Raw genomic sequence first — 18582 nt, forward strand, 5'->3', positions numbered from 1 at the left:
CCGCTAAGGTGTAATTTAGCTCCTACTGTTCTCTAATTTCTGCCTTAGTCAGGAGGGGCGTGGCTGCCCCTCTGACACCGTGGGTACAATCTGTCAATCATTTCCCCCAGCCAGGGAGATTGCGTTCAAAGTGAGAGTAATTGTTAAGTCTGCCCCTGCGTGGGTTGGATTGAACGCCCTCTCGCTTTGGCACCGAGAAAAATATGTATTTCGAGGCAAGGCCAGGTGGATGTGTGAGGCTTTTATTGTTGCTAAGGACAGGGTGAGGGCTCCCCTCATTGCACCTTTCGTCTTGTCTAATCTCTTTGCCTTTCCTTTACTTCTGTCCTCGGTCCTCCAGCAACTTTCCAATAGTATATTCTTTTTTCATACAATTGTACAAACACGCCTCTATCCTTTTCCACGGTTATCAAACTACTCTGTTTCACTCCCTAACTGGCTATAACTCTGCTGTCCCGTCTTTCCTCTGGGGGACGACAGAAAAAGCTGGGAATGAACAAAACAAGCGCTGGTATCCTGTGTTGTCTCTTGCTGTAAAAATCACACTGTTTATCTCCTTTTTACGGTAAATGACTTGGTGGTAATAAACTGTGGTCCCTTCTGCATTCGTTCTATCCACCACACATAATACGAACGTAGACAGCCACCACTTGGCACGCTGGCAGAGGCAGAGCGACATACAGAAGAGCGAGGACAGCAGCGGTGAAAGCAAGAGACTGAAGGAAAGTCTCCTTAACGGGCGACCCGTTGACATACCACATGGCTCTCTTCACTATCAAATACATTTTAAATGATCTTATAAAAAGAATGTGTACTCAACATTAACATGTTCAGCAAGGTACCTGTTACAATTCATTTTTGCTAAAGTCCTTGAAAAGCTGAAATCAAAACTGGTGAGCAGGAATGTTGTAACAGTTCCTCTGCCTTCGCTCCTCTGGTTAAATTATTGAAACCTACTTTAGAAAACACAGGAGTCCCTAGTTACCTTTCTGTTCCACAGAAAATAATGTTGATTTATATTCACGTTTCCCTTTTCATTCCAGGAAGCACGTACCTGTGTTTGCCGGCATATTACTGAATACATGCTGTGGATTTGGGCATTCCCATACAGCAGATTCAAACCACAAAACAAGCGTGATCAAGGGCAACAATTCCCAAGATACAATGTCTTACAACGTCCCATGCCATTTTCAATTAATGTCAGCCACTGCTGCTTGTTGTAGGCACCTGAGTCGATCACCTGTATCAACGTTGACTCATCTGCAATGCACTGCCAACCAAGCCAACACATAAATGACCCATTAACCTTTGTGTGTGAGCAGATAAATCAGAGTTAACAACATGTCCCACTCACTGACCCTGCAGTCAGTAGTTATCATGATACTTCAGCTGACATCCTGTCCAGTATGCAGATGAAGTCTACTGTAACCCTGGACTTTGGGTGGGGAGATTGTTCATTAGCTGGGCTTTGCTGAAGGCCAGGATTATACTTAATCTATAACTAGTGCAATACGTAGATTAGTTGACCTGTCGAATGGAAATATGGCTTCAGATAAGGTTCAACATAGAGGTGGGTTAGAGTTAGCAATTGACAGTTTGCTAAGCCCCGCCCCCCTTAGTTACTGGTATGCCTGTAAAGCTTTTCGTTGTTGCACGGCTCAAGGTGGCAGATTTGATCAGCTGATTACGCTAACATTAGCTCCATGACATCTCCGGCGGATATACAGGATTCAGAGTATTAATTAACAGCAGCAAACCGGCGACATGTTGAGAGCCGTGAGAGGCAATAGAAATGCTCCCAATCGCATAGATGGCACCTTTAAAATGAGAATATTCCTATTCCTTACAAAATGTAGAGACATCCAAAGCTTCACAGGCCCATTGTGTTCAGTTACAGCTGCTACGGCTGTGATTGGACCATCACAGATCGGGGGAGGGGTTTAACGAACGGTCAATTGAGCAACCAGATCATATTATGGCTCTAAAATGTCCAATGAACTGCTAATCCACGACAGTAGACGTGTAATTGATAGTAACTTACAGAGTGTGCGCACACACACACACACACACACACACACATGCAAATACCCCAGTATAGAAACCCACCCTAACCCCATGTGAGTGTCTACAGAGTCTTATGGCATTTGCAGGGCCTCTGAGGGTATTCAAACATTCAAATACTGCGTGTGAAGCGGAGAGAGAGGTGGAGGATATGGATGGTGTGTTGCCGTCTAAAGGCAAGTGGGGAGAAAAAAAAGGAAGGGGGGGGGGTAATTAACATATTAATGACCCCACCTTCCTACAGCTTCTGTCGGATAGTCCAAACACTTTGATAAGTATGCAAATGAGAGCCGCACCATCTGAAGAGGGAATTAGCTCTGCCAGAGACAGCCGAGAGAGATGGGAGGGGTGGAGAGAAAGAGGAAGGTGGGAAGGAAGGAGGGAAGAGAAGGGAAGGAGCAAGGAAGGGAGGGACAGTGTGTTAGTGGGGAAAGGGGAACTGAAAAGAGGCAGGAAGGAGAATCAGAAGAGGAATGCCGAGGCGAAGAAACAGGAGGAAGGAAGAGAGGAGCGAGTGAGATAGTAAGGAGTCTCAGGCGTGCCGATGAACTGATACCTTCATTTTTGTTTTAGGTGTCTGTAATTATCTGCCGTGCACGGTTGGTAAATGTGTGTGTGTGTGTGGTATTAGACAGAGAGACAGCGATAGAAAATGAGTGAAAAGACGCTTTCCTTTTATTCTTGTACTGTCTAGCTTTCAGATCGATATGCCAGTGGCCGCCAGCCCCGCAGCGATGTGCAGAATGGCTGCAGGGGCTCAGGCCAGTGGGCATACAGGCTCGGCGGGTGGGGTGGGGGGGGAGAAAAGGGCAAGGGCAAGTAATTATAACACAGACCGATCTCACTCGTTCTATCACTGAGGAGAATGGTGAGTAATAAGGATGAGGGAGAGCACCATGGGGGAGCAAGTGTTCAATGTGGCTGAGACAAAGGGAATGAGAAGGGGGGAGAGAGAGAGAGAGGCAGTGTATGAATGTGTGTGTGCGTTTGGGAGCGACACCTTGTGTGAACCAAGGATTCACCGACACGCTTGTCACGTTCCACAATTATGTTGAATAATTAAAACGTTTCATTAACTCGATCATTTCCTGTTCGGCCATGTTTCAGCTCTGACACCGGCAATTAAAGCCGGGGCCGGGACTGTACGCCTCCCTCGTTCGGCCGGTCGGCGACAAGAGGACTACCTTATGTCTTTTGTGTGAAAGCAGAAATCTGACAGGGGAAAAATGAGGGGCTTTACATATTGATAGCCTTTATATCTTATTTCCAAATGTGTTCTTTTCTCTGGATACATTCGGTCAAGTGAACAGTTACCACCAGCTTGCATAATGATAGATTCAGTGCTCTTTGATGATGCGATACTGTAAGAAGTGCACTCGCTCAACTACACAACTACACAACGGCCAACAACACAAAAATATCTTCACAAATAGTGGCCTTTGTTCAAAATGAGGGGAATTCTTCACTGTGCATTAACACCATAATTAGCTAAATCCTGTGCTGTCCCAGTTACGTAAGACGGCTCTTTTTGTCTTTTGAAATTGGATTACTGCAGGAGGAGCCATCTATTTCCAGAAATGGGGGGCGGGGTTGGGGGCCATTTGTACCCCAGTGCCTCTACCATGCAGTCTCTGGCACAAAGCTATCCTCCCATATTGAGCTCATGCGCAGTGCTTATACACCCCAATAAACACGATTAGCATGGCAGACTGTAAATATGCAAATGACAAACGAGATGTGGAGGGGAATGTTGATGCTGTGAGCCCTCGGTCTAGCACAGCCCCTCCCCCACCCCACAGTTGCTTATAAAAACCATGATGAGCTCTATTGAGACGGGGTCCCTGTTGAAGCTATCTTTATTTATTTTTTCATGAAAGAAATTCAACCATATAATTGGCGCTTTGAATGGAGAGGGATGCCTTTACCTTCCATGTCTTTAATATCTGCTGCTGCTGCGGCTGCTTTCACCGCTGTAATGACGCACGGCCGCCCTCTCTGAACTGCTTCTCCCCTCATGTCATCCGACCTGCCCCTCGAACTGAGTTTTGTTGTCCTGTCCCCCGTACTATGTGCACCAATCTAGCTAGAAAGAAAAGAATCTCGGGATCCACTTCACACTTGGTGGTCGTGTTGTTGGGGACCCAAGGATGTGCAATGACGAAGTCGTTGCAATTTGGAAACAGGACACGTTCAATATCGATAAACTTTGAATAAAGCGTTGTGTGCAGCAGAGAGGCCAAGTCGAGCATGTAGTCTGCAGTGGGTCTTTACAGGCCGCAGCTCATTGACCGCAGTTCACTTTAGCTGTTGGATGCTGGATATTCTAACTTTACAACCAAGCTCTTCTTCACTTCCCTGGAGTCAACGAGCGACAACAAACCAAGAAGCACAAGCACACTGGCACGTGCTCTGAACGGGCACGCCGCGCTGACAACGCAATGCAAGCCACGACACCGGGAGCCAATCGGCCTGCTCTGGAGGAGCATACGCTCAGAACCGCTACGTCCTGTAAGGCAATTATATGTTCATGAGAGGGACTCATATCAAATAAATGTAAATACATGTACGTACATGTATGTAGAGTGCAACCGATACTGGCTTTTTGAGGCCGATACCACTATTGATGTTTGAGAGTTTGAGATTTTCTTTTGGTATTCTGATTTTATCTTAATTTTTCTTTTTTTTTACATGAATAGTTTCTTAAAGTGGCAGTCCTAAAGATTTCAGTCCTGATTGATTTAGGGTTTCTGTCCAACTGAAGACAAAGTAATTGTGCTTTGAGTTAACAGACTGGAGTCTCCACACTAACATGCTATTTATCAGAGGTGTGTGCAGTTATGTTCATTTGTGTGTAAAGGAGAAAAACTGTAATACAGTATTTTTTTCGGGCGTGTCAATATAGACATCCAGTTTGTAATACTGCAAGTATATAAATATTGCAATACTTTCATTAGTGGGCCAATGGTGACGGATACTGGTTTAAAGGAGAGTTGTGATAGTGACTGATAAATAATGTATACTCTCACCATAACCATATCAACGCTGTTTCGTTGGCGCATTTACGGAAAGAAAACTGGTTCATGGGTCAGTATCCAGCCCAAAAAAGCCTTCAAATGGCAAGTTTCAGCTTGTACCAGATAGCAGCAAGCTCTGCCAACAGCTTCACATCCACTGTGAGCCAGACTGGAAGAACTCTCACGTCTAATCTTCAAAAAACTACATCAAGCTAATCCAGTTAGCATGTCTGAACAATGGTGTTGTTCAATGTCTATGTTTGGGAAAACCACAATCACAAACCTTTAACCTGATCTCTTAACGGAGAACCTAAAAACCTAACACAGTTAGTTTGCTTTCCCTCAGTCTCAGTCTCAGTACTTCGCTATCATTCACATGACTCCTGTCATCGCACACAGTTCTCCACCCATTCCTGCATGTTGCATGGCTGCACACAAGTAGGGCATGTGCATTAAAACACTTGTGCGATCCCCTGCACCGGCATAACAGTGGCAGCCTATCTGACGCGGACCAGGCGGCTGCATGCAAAGTCAAGCGTGTTCGTCCTGAAGACTATCAGCTCTCCGGGGAGAGAGGCCATCGAGCGGCATTATCGACATTATAGACGCCTCAGCCTGGAGATAGGCTTCACATCGATCCCCTGATTAATTACTATCTGCAGGCGGCAGCAGAGTGTGTGTGTGTGTGTGTGTGTAGGGGGGGGGCAGACAGAGAGAAGTGAGAGCGGGAGGTGAGAACGATAGAAAATGGTGAAAAGAGGGAAGGAGGCACAGTGGAGGGGGATGAAGGATTGAGGAGAGAGAGGAGAGAGAGTACACCTTGTACAATCTATGAATATCAGCTACAGGCTACACAGCAATCTTCCAGGTGGAATAATATTTTATTGATATATAGGTAGGCAGGAACCCTTATCTTAGCTGCAACCGCCCCCTACCACACAGCCAAGGACAAAATGAAATTCACACATTACTGGGGGGGAACAACTTGCAAAGACAAGTGGAGGACACTGAAATAGCCACCGCTGTATCCAGGTTATACTTTACACCAAGCAAATAATAGTGAAGATAAAATAAATATGCGTACAAATCCAGTCCAGCCTCTGCGTGCGTGGCTAACTTAACAGTCAGAACTGCAACTGGACAGGCAGGCTGAGTGGCAAACATTAATGAACTCCAGTTAGATCCTTTGGGCTACACTCCTCATCCTCCCAAGAGACTGTGTAGCGCTGTGTGGAACATAAGTCAATAAGCTGCTACAACGCCAGTGTGAGGGCTCCATTAGGGCCATTGCCTAGGAGTGGCTGCCAGTGCATTTGGATGGCAACAAGGCTATTTTTGTTGAAATCGTTCGACCCCCTCGAGAAGCCCCTCAGTCAAACCATCATTGTGCAAAGGATTGCTTCCAGGAGATAGTCAAAGCCTCCACTCTGAGTGTGACACTGACAAAGTCTGCCCCAGCCTACTCAGCTTTTATATTTGACAAGCTAAGTGGAGGCACCCCAACCGTAAACAGTGTTACAAACTATAGTGTGTGACAAAGTTTAGCTTTAAGTCAGGCTGGGCAACGAATAGATATTATATCAATATCCTGATATGAGACGAGATACCGTGATATGGCTGAAGTGTTTTAAAGGCTGCATTACAGTAAAGTGATGCGAGTTTCTGAACTTACCAGACTTTTCTAGCTGTCCTATTATTTGCCTTTACCCACTTAGTTATTAAATCCTCATTACTGATGATTATTTATCAAAAATCTCTTTGTGTAAATATTGTGTGTAAGCATTAATAGTCAACCCTCAAAAACATCATGACATTTGATTTTCTCTGTGAGGCCCAGCTCCAGCTTTGAGCAGTGCAGGCAGGCGGCCTGTATACCGGACTCGGCTGCTGGCACCAGCTGCGTACATGCTCGCTGCCCTCTACACTTCTTATACGTGCCAAGGATAATGAAGCATACATCTCTTCACTTCCACCCAGTACAGATCCTATCATTGCACTCTTAAAGCCTAACTGGAGTGTTCTATCTGGACCCACATATATCGAGGCATCACAACACTGGAGCTTCCCACCATTGGGACTTGACATGCAGCCTGCAGGAGTTTAGTGTGAGGTGGCTGGACTGCAATGGCAGAGGCTGTTAATAATGCATTTCTTGTAATTGTAGGTAATGTGTGATGCTGCAAAATAACACCAATACCAGTGATATTGTTGAGTATCTAGACTAACTTTTTTTTTTTAAATCCTGTGACAAAATAAAAAGTCAAACTAAGCTTATCCTCATTATGTCCAAAATCTTCTGTCCACATTTAAGTCCTGTCATATCTCGATAACGATACATATCACCACGTATAGCATGCTTTCTGATATTTCAATAAACACACAGTCCATATGAAATAACCACATGGCAAAGCTTGTTTTCTATACTCTTGAGTGAATCAATAAAAATGACTGCGTAATTTCTCAGTGAAATTAAAGTTAAAAAAAGTAATTCATATTTACAGCACAAATTCAGAGTTATGAGATTAAGATCATTTCAGACATTTGAGTGGGCTTGTTATTATCAATTTAGATAACGTAATTGTGTATCGCGATATCTCAATATATGATTTCATCACGATATGATTCCGTAGAAAAACATATGAAGGAAACTTTTCCAGTGACAAAGAAAACCTTCAACTTTGAAATAAAGCTGTGTTCTACCTTCCACCCACTCAACTCACCCAACAAGAAGTTGAAGGCTGTAGGCGTAGAAACAGAGAAAGAGCTGTGCTGCATGGGTAATGAATTGATAATGGTCCATCATGCTAAATATCATCAAACACAAGACAAAAATGATTGTGAATTATTTAGCTTGTCTAGTTGGACCACTAAACGATGAGAAAACCCTCTTATTTAATATTTCATACGGGGAACGAGTGGGAAGAAAGAATTGGGTGCGTTTTGTTTTGCCATTATCCTCTTTTGTGACATGGAAGGTGTCCAAATAACAGGAGGGAGACGGAGTGAGGACTGAGGGGAGAGGAGAACTATCCACAAGCCTCTCTCTCTCTGAGGCTGAGGAAACAGAAACGTAGAGGAAAAGCAACAGAGAGAAAGAAAGAAGCGGCATCAGAGCTCACTGTAGTGACGCCAGGGCAGCTGCAGGAATAGTTTCACTGTCTCTACCTCACAGCTAAGAAAACAGCTGGCCACTTGTGTGTGTGTGTGTGTGTGTGTGTGTGTGTGTGTGTGTGTGTGTCAGTGCAGTTCACTTTATTCAATCCCACTGACCTGAAAAGCTCTGTTAATGCTGGATCCACAGGCACTAAGAGAGAGGGAGGGAGAGAGAGACATTATGAACTGACTTGTGCATGCTTAATCCACAGGCTCTTTGTAGAACACATGAAAAGGAACCTGCTCAATAGTTGATCACTGTGACTTATGATCTGTGTAGGTTTACCATGAAATACATGTGTTCAGTGAAACACTTTAAGCTCAGTAAAATGTAGGAATTGTCTTGTATTTATGGAACAAACTATACATATTTTCAATTTGGAACATATCTTTGCCTTACGTTGATGATTTAGTTTTTCTAAAAGATGAGGAATCCAACCTGCAATATGCATTTCTTTCAAAGATTCATTTAAGTAGAGTGTAACCTTAATCTGAAATAGTTTCAAATGTGAACAGTTTTTAGTGAGGTGCTTGGTTCTTTGGTGTATGTATGGAATGGTAGGTGATGAGAGGAATGACTGTTTTTCTATTTGTGCTATTCAAGAAACAAAAGAAGAAAAAAGGATATTATTAGTATGCTAATTTTGTAATTTGAGTATTAAAAAACAGTTACTAAACTGTCTCCAAATAAATAAGTCAACATGTTGGTAAAATCCACCTGATTACAGAAAAGGATTAGCAGTGGAACTATTTAGTTGTTTTCTTCAAATTATTATTATGTAAATGTATAAAATTTGTAATTTTCTATTCACCAGTGTACCATGTTTTAGAGTTCATTGTTGGTTCTTTTCCAGTGTTATTTGTTTTGTTTCCACATTTGTTCAGCACAAGAAGTTACGTGTTCTTGTGCTGCTTTTATATTTTGGTGAGCTAAAGACAGTTTCTCCACTGGTGGTGACAATTTGCAACAGTTGCAACACTTTTTCAATAAAAGGTTTTAATAGACTCACAGGCAGAAGACCAACTACCAGTCTGTCTGAGCTAAACTCTTGTAAAGCTTAAAGCTGCTGTAAGATATTTGATGAGTTCCCTGATAGAGAGCACTCTGAGTGAATTTGAGTTCCCTCTGGTAAACAGTTACACAGTGTATATGTCTAGGACTTTTATTTTGAAAGGTACGAACGGAAAAAGTTGATCTGGTGTGAGCGGCCTTTGTTGAGGTTGAAAGGAGTAATAAAGTAAGTTACCCGTTTTGGTTCGGTCCAAGGAGCCGCCGTGTTGTATTCTACACTATTGTGTACGTTTTGAATATGTCCGTTCCACACAACGTGATTGGTTGAAGCATTTATTCGTTGTTAAAAACTCAGAAAATCAGCCAAAGAGAAACAAAATCACATCGTTTTTCTGCTGCGTAAAATGTGTCCGTGTGAAAGTGCTCACGACAAAAACAACAGTCCAACGGCGCTAAAGATGATTTCAGCGCCAGTCCTCCGCTCACACACTTGTTCTCTCTTTGGCCCGACAAGCAGAGCACACAGGGAACTCAATCAAACAAGGGGCCTCGTGGCCACAGCCTTGATCCACTCAATGTAGGAACAATGGTCACCACCTTGTTCTTAGTTCAGTCAAAGATGTTAGACACTTTCTAGAGTTAAAGGGAATTAAATATGCATCAAGAGGGTCCTCGATTAAAAAAATGGCCTCTTTTTAGATGCTTTAAACATGTGAAAGTGGGAAGGGGGGGGGGGGGGGGGGGGGTTGGTAGGGAGTAGGATGAGAGCAAGTGAACATCTTTTAGTCTTTCTTTGAGTTTAAAGTGCACGCACGTAATATGTCATTAAATGTCTCCAAAAGCTAAAAGAAAGCTGGTGTTCTCCCTCCAACATTCGGTGCTAAACTGACCCTGGAGACCTTCATGCAGGCTGTGTGAGCGGCTGGCGAGAGCATGCTGAGGTTTTGGGCTTTGACGTGTGACTCCAGTCATTTGGTCCTAGTATCAAGTAAGTCACAGGTCTCTTTTCCATGGGCAAGTCACAGGTTATGTCATTATGTCTAATAATGATATTATTAGCCTAGTTATCCAATCGTTTAAAAAATTACAACAATCAATTGAATTTGTATTACAATTATTGATATTCAGTGAAATAAATGTAATCAAACAAAAAAAACACTTTATTAAAGATTAGTTGTTTTTTATTTCGTCTTGATCAGACTTTGTCTTCTATCAAGTCAAGTTGCGAGTTATCAAAACAGTGACTCGAGTCGACTCAAGTCACAATGACTCCTCCTAATTCTAAACGGTGCATCCTCGAGTCTAAGAGGACATTTTGCCGAAGGCATTCCTGAGACATGGACCGGACAGGTGGACGGACGGACGGACAGACAACCTGAAAACGTAATGTCATTGGCCATATAAAGTGTAATAGAATATGAAAAAGTGTCACCGGTTTATCAGTTTTTTAATTTCATAATCTGTTTTCACTTTGCTCTATGTATCGTTTTAGCAGGATTAGATGTCACTGTGGAAGACATTTCATTTTGAAAAGAGCTCCTAAAATATGGACTTTGTGATTCTGTTTCTGCAAAGTATATCAAAATAGAGACAGGACAGGAGAGAGAGAGAGAGAGAGAGAGAGAGAGAGAGAGAAGAGAGAGAGAGAGAGAGAAGAGAGGGAGAGAGAGAGAAGAGAGAGGGAAAAGAGAAAGAGAGAGAGAAAAGAGAGAGAGAGAAAGAGAAGAGAGAGAGAAAGAGAGAGAGAAGAGAGAGAGAGAAAGAGAAGAGAGAGAGAAAGAGAGAGAGAAAAGAGAAAGAGAGAGCGAGAAGAGAGAAGAGAGAAGAGAGAGAGGAGGCAACTCAACTGTGACAGTCTGGGATTTGTGCAGTTGTGTGTGTACAGTATGTGCGTGTGCTTGTGTCTGTGCATGTTTGTGTTGGGAGGGTGAAGGTCACCCTGAATGGCAATGCCGCTGTGTGTGTGTGTGTGTGTGTGTGTGTGTGTGTGTGTGTGTGTGTCCGTGCAGATACCTTTGGAGCGTGTTCGATGGCGCTTATCGTCTGCATCCACCTCCATCTGCAGAGAAGGCACAAACAAGCTGTTAAACACACGACAGACAGCACTGAAACATTTTCTTTAATTTGGATTTGTGTTCCTTCAAATCCACTACTTTTTCCTCTCCTTGTCAAACATGCAATTCACACCTGATGTTTGGAACACTTGCATGTAACGCTTCATGTGCTTCCAACATTTGTATCTGTTATCTGAAATCATTCCTGAGTAGAGGAGACCTACTGGTACATACAACTGGCCTGCTGAATCTATATTAAGCTTTTATACAAACGGAAAATGTTTTATCTCATCCTCTATAGATGACTTTTTTGTCAATCCTTCTTTATTTGATAGAGAGAGACAAGGCAAGACAAATACAAGAGTCCATTGTCACTCCCACTCGTAACATACCTCGGGTCAAACAAAAACAAGACTTTCACCCAGGAGAGCGCTGTTCATGTCCAATGCCAAACCAAGTCAACATTGAGTTTTAACCTTCATTTTGTTACGTTGCTTCCATATTTTACTAGGGGAGGTTTTTTAAGTAACAAAACATACTTATTTTAACACAAACCATGATATTTTCCTAAACACGTCCAGCACTGACTCTAGGGGGCAGCTGCGGTTTTTGACGAGGTGGGAGTGAGAATGTGTCGCAACATCATTTAATCCATTTTCATAAATTGCCATATTGAAATTATGCAAAACATCAATTCTGAACTTGTCATTTATCATTCTCTCCATCCATCTGTCCAACCGTTCATGCGCTCATTCATGAACGTGTGTGATCTGTCAGTCGCTTTACACACGCACTGCAAGCGTAACACCATCTAACTTTAACTGCATGGTCCTCCTCAGGGTTCAGCCCTTTCAAGCTCTTCATATGGCAGAGTAAGCATCACCCTCCCTCCCACCTCTCTCTGAACGTCCCTCTGAACTGAAGGTCCGTCCCCACACCAACACATCATAAATTGTTGAGGGGCCTGAACGTCGCTCTGTTATTTCCAGATGTCCCTAAATATTCATGCCTGCTGGCTTTGGACTATGACGGGGGCCGTTGCCCTGTTTGGATGTCTCTTTTTATTAAACATGATTTATTAACACCACACTTACTGTAGTGTGGAGCCCCTCAGCCCTAATGGTGAGTTTCTTTATGAAGGCCCATAAATGTTTCAACGGGAGGAAAATAAAATGATGAAAGGCAGGGATACCTTGTAAATCTTATTAGCGTAGGAACGAGGGAACGACCTAGAGTATTGTAGGGTGATCCAAACGATATATATATACATATATATATATTTGTATATATTGTACATAAAACTTAACTGTGGTTACCATGGCGATGGAAAAGAAACCCTTCTTTGAGGACAGAAAGGAAGGAAAAAGGGAAACAACGTATGAATCCAGCTCATCTAGACAGAGACTGAACACAGAGCACTGTGAGTGTGCACATGTGTGAGTGTGTAACCTTGATTTTTCCTGAAGTAGTCATGTGAGCAAAGACCCCCCCCCCCCGAGCATCTCTCATCGGTCTGATCGTTGCTCTGTTTTATCAAAGCTCCTCTGGAACAACCCGCACTACGAGCTTCCATTCAACGTGTGCAATCCACTTCAAAATGGGACAGAAGCCGTTTTCCGCACATAGATTTTCTCACAGAAAATTGACTTTTATGTCTAAACAACAGGGTGCAGACATGATAGCACCCTGCCCCAAATGTCTGTGTTCCTGCATGCAGTGGCCAACTCTTTACACAAGAGCTCACTTCTGTCAGACATTCAAAAATATATAAAACGTCAATGGACTTTACTTTAAATCTAAGCTTTGAGAAGTTTCCATTTTTTTCCCTCTGCTTTAGTTAGCGTGTACTTGCTGCTTTTTCTGCACTGAATTCAGAGATCACTTGCCAATCAATGTGGGTGTACTGTCATTTCTGTTGAATTTATTTTATGAATATAAAGGTTTCTGTAGGTGGCGCTCTATTCTTTCTCTATTCGGCCATGGAGGCTATTGTTCCTCCCACTTCTTTTCCTGCTCCCACAGCAGCACCAGCATGTGTATCACACTCACTGTTTAGAAATAACGATTTGTTGTTCATTGTTTTCTACAACTAAAATCATTGCTTCAAGCATACAGTATGGAATGCAACACATCACCTGCATCCTATCTTAAAGACAAAAGAACAAAGAAAGGATTCAGTATCCAAACTGTACTTGTTGTTTTCTGTTCCTTGGTGTAAACCTCTGTAGAACGAACAGGTCTGGACCAAAGACTTCCAACACGTGACGGGACAATGTGCCACTGGACTGTATAGCAGATACCTTCAACAGTTTCTTAATGAAACTCACTCTGTCACCGTACAGACGGACTTGTTTCAGTTCTGTGAGCTCGTTTCTCTCATTTGGAAAATAGTGTGCTCTTTACTGACTAAGGACTTGAATTATGTAGTTCCATCCACACTACTGTATTGCTCCTGAATGACTTGTCTTTGCTTAATCTTTCACAACATCACAAACTGCCTAAACAGCTGTTACTCTCACAAAAACCCAGTGGTTATGTGTTTATCTCCATGTTGTCAGCAGCCATAGGATGAATGGTGCAAGAGAGACCCGTCCTATCCATGACATGAGCCGTCAGTTACATCCAACAATGTATGTAACACACTGCCCAGTGTGTTGTATGGAGATCTGTTTTGGGGGGCGGGTGTCACCATTAGAGTTAATTGGTTTTGTTTTTGTGTTTCCTAATACATTTACATTTTTCTAATGTGTTTTATTTTTTTAATTTCCAGTCAGACATATTAATAAAAATGTGATATATACATATGAGAGTGAGCTGTCTGTTTCACAAATGAAGTGAATGGAATGTTGAATAGTCCTAACCTGCTACCAGGATGTTAAAAGAAACATCATCTGTGGAGTTGAAGTGCACACGCACACGCACACACACACACACACACACACACACACACACACACAAGCATACTAAGAGTGCCTATCTGAAGCCGTCAGCCTCTCTCTGAGGCTCCAGGTTTCAGGCCTGCATCAGCGCTGTCTTCTACAACGAGTGACTCCAGCAGTAGAATGAAAACAACGGCGACAATGAAAGTCGTGTCGCCGCCGCGTCTTTCCCTCTGCGGCTGCTCGTGAGCGTTGGCCCCAGAAAGCATGCACGCCTCTGCGGCTCACCAGATGTCGGAGAGCCCTGATAGTCTGTCTGTCTGTCGCTCCCTCTGAGCGCCCCATGGGAAAATGTCACGGCAGTAATGAAGGTTAGCCTGCTTATTGAGGATTAGGAGGAGGCCCGTCCTTCTCTGCGTCTCTGTGTCTCAATTAGGCCCCGGATCAATGTCGTTAAGGGCCAGGATGAATAACCACGGAGTCACGTCGAGCCAAGCGCCAAAACTTTAGGTTGGCTTGAAGCAAACTCCAAAGAATTTCAGCATGTTCTCCTATTTCTACACGACACGTCAAATTAAATGTGCTTTAACATTCGCAGCGCTGGCGCCAGAGAAAACCATGTATCTCCATATTTGGTGACTTTTAAATTTTCAGATAGAATGTTCCTTTTTGGGCTGAGAAAAATCAGTTATTTCATAAGATAAAGGATCCATTTAAAACCCGCTGGATTATCTCCACTGGAGGTAATTCTTTTTCCCAAAACAACGATAATAGTAATAGTTTTTACTTTTATTTTTGAATCCTGGTAATATTTAGTATATCCTACCAAAAAAACAAGGCACATTTCCTTTGTTTGTCTTGTTGCACAAACTGTCGGGAGCACTAAAGCAAGGTGGATGTACTTAACTTGTGTTGTAATTCACCATTTCATTTCACACATGACCTCCACTGGGATTCAGTTGGTACATTGAAAAACCAAGCCCAAGCCGATGGGTAATTAGGTAAAAATCCTGCTGCACTTCATATTCCTATTCACCATTCATTGCCTCTAAATGCGTATGACAGAAGTTCTCCCCGTGTTTTGTAATTTGCATCCATGAATTTTAATCCACGTGGCGTATTGAGCAGCGTATATTGTGTGAGGATTTTATTCACTTTCAGAACACACAAGGTCTGGGGATGTGACGGCTGCATGAAGCAAAGGCTGCATCCCATTTCAAATGCGCTGGGGCTACAAGCACAAGATGAATTCTCACAGAAGACTGGCATCCTTTGAAAACACGTGCGTACTGTGGATGGAGAGTGGAACGCAGCTCAACATTTTATTCCACATGCATATTGGAAAAAGCAGCCGTCCAAATGTCCACAGTGTTTGTGTTGGTAATATGGATTGTAGAGTCCTCATCAAAACAAAAACAAATGTGCAAATTCTCCTCCTTGGAAATGAAAGTGTCCGTGCCCGTTATTAGTTATTAGGAGTCTTCATCACTACGAAGGACACGGAAATGCCATCAGACAGGAATAAGAAGAGGGGGTTTGCTGTTTGATAGAGAAGAATTGGGATATTACTGGGAATGAAACATGATAAGCAATGCAGCGATTATTGTAATATGCACTGAGATGAGCGTTATGTGTGTTTCTATGTGTGTGTGTGTGTTTATCATTTTGGTGGTGGGAGGAGGAGGGGGGGGGGGGGGGCTCAGACATCTGTCACAACAATTCACATCGTTATCAGCTTCCCTTTGTTTTCACCTTGAAGTTTTGGGAGAATGCGTTTCAGGCATATGGCGCCCGACCCACCCTCCGCACGTGCACACACGCACACACACACACACACACACACACACACACTCCCACATTGGTATTCTGTACAGTGTAGCGCTGGGGAGCCACCAAAACTGCGCTGGCACTATCAAATTTCTCTGCGAATAGGTATTTACGCCATGCATCATCTCGTGACAGTAAACACGTGTGCCGAAACCGACGCTAAGTGCATCTGAATTAGTGTGAAGGGCTGTGGAGATAGCGTCGGAGTGGGCGCTGACAGTCGGAGTGAGGAGGAGAGCGAGGGTGATGGAGACAGAAGGAGACTGAAAATCCAGAGAGTGATTCCTAACTAGTGTGGAGCATGGCTTTGGTGGGCGACGGCAGCAGTGCAGAGCTCTAAAATGGGTTAGAGAGAGAGGAGCTATGATCGGAATACCATAGCGCAATTTATCAGCTGGTCCACAGATCGCAGAGAGGACCCGAAGGATGTGTTTGTTACCTAAATGATTGCTATACAGCCTGAGTGGATCATGTTCGAAAACCCTTTCCTTCGTAAAATCTTGATGCTATTCGGCTTTATTACCTTTCATCTCCATCTTTGAAAACTGCATTGCTACTACAGTGGGGAGCAGAACTAATTAAACCGCTATAGGAAATAAGCTGTTGTGTCAAAAACTGGTTTGTATTGGCTTATGTTACAAGACGGTTTTCCTAAAATCTAATAGTTAAATAAAAGGGTCAATATAACATGATCTCAACAGATTAAAGAATTGATCTCATATTACTGAACAGTTCATGGAAACTTCTCATCTGGGCCTCTGCCAATAATTAATAACAAAACTTTCAGGCTGAGGAGGATCTATATTTGAAACTTGGCACACAAAAGAGGTTCAAACGATTGAGGACCTTCATGAAGAAGGGTTCCCTTGTCATTTCAACAATTTCAGATTGAAAGCAGAAGATTATGTTTTTGGATTTTTTTAATTATTCAAATCCCTGATAGACGAACCTGTACAGTGTTTGACCCTTTTTTACACCTAAATTAGCCCATATATAAGTGTTTTCAGGAAAACAGGCTAGAAATAGGAGATCTTACCCATTGCCAGTAGACGAGTATGCCTTACTTATATGGAAATGTTATGGTGGCTACCTTTTTTCATATCTGTTGTTTATTGTTTCTCTCTTTTTTTCAAAACATGAAAAACATTTTTTTGTGGTTTGTGTTGAGTTTGTTTTACAATCCAGTCAGAGTGGAAAGACTAACCAAGACTGTCTTGATGAGTTTTATGGTGTTTCTAGTCAGGGACGTGCGGTCAGGGGAGGCAGAGCCTCACCTGCCATCATGAAAAATAATGATAAAATAAAATAAATAATATTTATCTACTAATCTGTGCTATAAATGTAATTTCTGTATGATTTCAATCATTTTAAGCATGTTTACAGTCAAAATTGCTGAATTTGCTCATGTCCTGTTCAAACAGAGAGGAGACATGCGAGGTGAGGCAGCGACGAGCTGTGCCTCATCTCAGATTGCGCAATCCCTCACAGACAGGTTGAGCGCTTTACCTCAAGGCCTTTTGCCTTCTCGTTGTTTGTCACTACTGTAATATTCGTAGACACTTGTATTATATGTCCTTTCTTTCCATAGAATATGTCATGTATTGTATTTCACATAGGTGTAGAACATATTTAGTCTTGCTGATCTGACAATAAACCGCAGTGAAGAAGCACAGAGGGGAGCAAACAGTACCTCTGCCTCAATGAAGGGGCACGGGTCAGGTTCATGCTTGTAGTGCCGTTACTCTTCTTCTACACTTCTCTTCTTCTTCTTATACTTTGTTTTGACCGCAAACATTGAAGATGAAATCTCTAAGCTTTAACAATTCTCAAAAAACAATATGACCAAATCAACAGCAATTCAACGTCGGACCGGTAAAGTAAGCTTGTATGTGTTTGTTCTTCTCTTTATAAATTCCTGGTTGTTACAGATTATTGCGGGTGGCGCCCGCGAGCACTCCGCTTCTGAAACACAGGTTGGTGGGGCAGGTCGCAGATCACACGCTCCCGGTGCAATCAAATATGTACCTTACCTATGTATGTGTAAAGAATGTTGATATGAAATATGAAAAACAACCAATAGTCAATGTGCAAGCTGCCAATTGAATGGTGATTTAAGCTGCTCTATATTAGGTTCATATATTTGTAAATCTGAAAGAGTCAGTGCCTCACCAGCCACGAACCTTACCGCACGTCACTGTTTCTAGTAAGGTTTCTGTACATTAATAAATTATAATAACTGTCCAAATCCCCGTTGATTTCATTTATTAAATATTCACGTCAATGCGGATCACATAGCATCATGCCAGAAAAGGGATGGTGAAGTAGTGTGTCCACCTGTGTGTCATGTTTCCATCTCGTAGCTGGAGCCAATAAATAGCCGTGACTACAGCAGTCATTTGTAAGGGGATTGAATACAGACTGCAGCCTTTCCCACAGGCCAGATGTAAGCAGGTGTTAGTGGGTTTTGTCCAGTGGGAAAGAAGCTTGATCGACAACTTCCTCTTTACCCATTCTGTCAATTGACTGGTTGACTAATTGTTTCATCTCTAATTTTGTTCAGGATTACAGCATATACAATACAT

General features: G+C 42.8%; 1 protein-coding gene across 1 annotated transcript in view; it reads right to left on the reverse strand.

The window, feature by feature from the left end:
• myt1lb (myelin transcription factor 1-like, b) overlaps window positions 1–11299 on the reverse strand; it is a gene marked incomplete at both ends in the record, with an annotated part of 58273 nt that extends 46974 nt beyond the window's left edge. The window contains 2 exons of the mRNA XM_079174143.1: window positions 8346–8379; window positions 11254–11299. Coding sequence (XP_079030269.1) covers window positions 8346–8379; window positions 11254–11299 — 80 coding nt within the window. The remainder of the gene's footprint in view (window positions 1–8345; window positions 8380–11253) is intronic.
• Window positions 11300–18582: the final 7283 nt, after the last annotated feature.

The sequence above is a fragment of the Pholis gunnellus genome (assembly GCF_910591455.1).
Source record: "Pholis gunnellus genome assembly, chromosome: 15".
Lineage (NCBI taxonomy): Eukaryota > Metazoa > Chordata > Actinopteri > Perciformes > Pholidae > Pholis > Pholis gunnellus.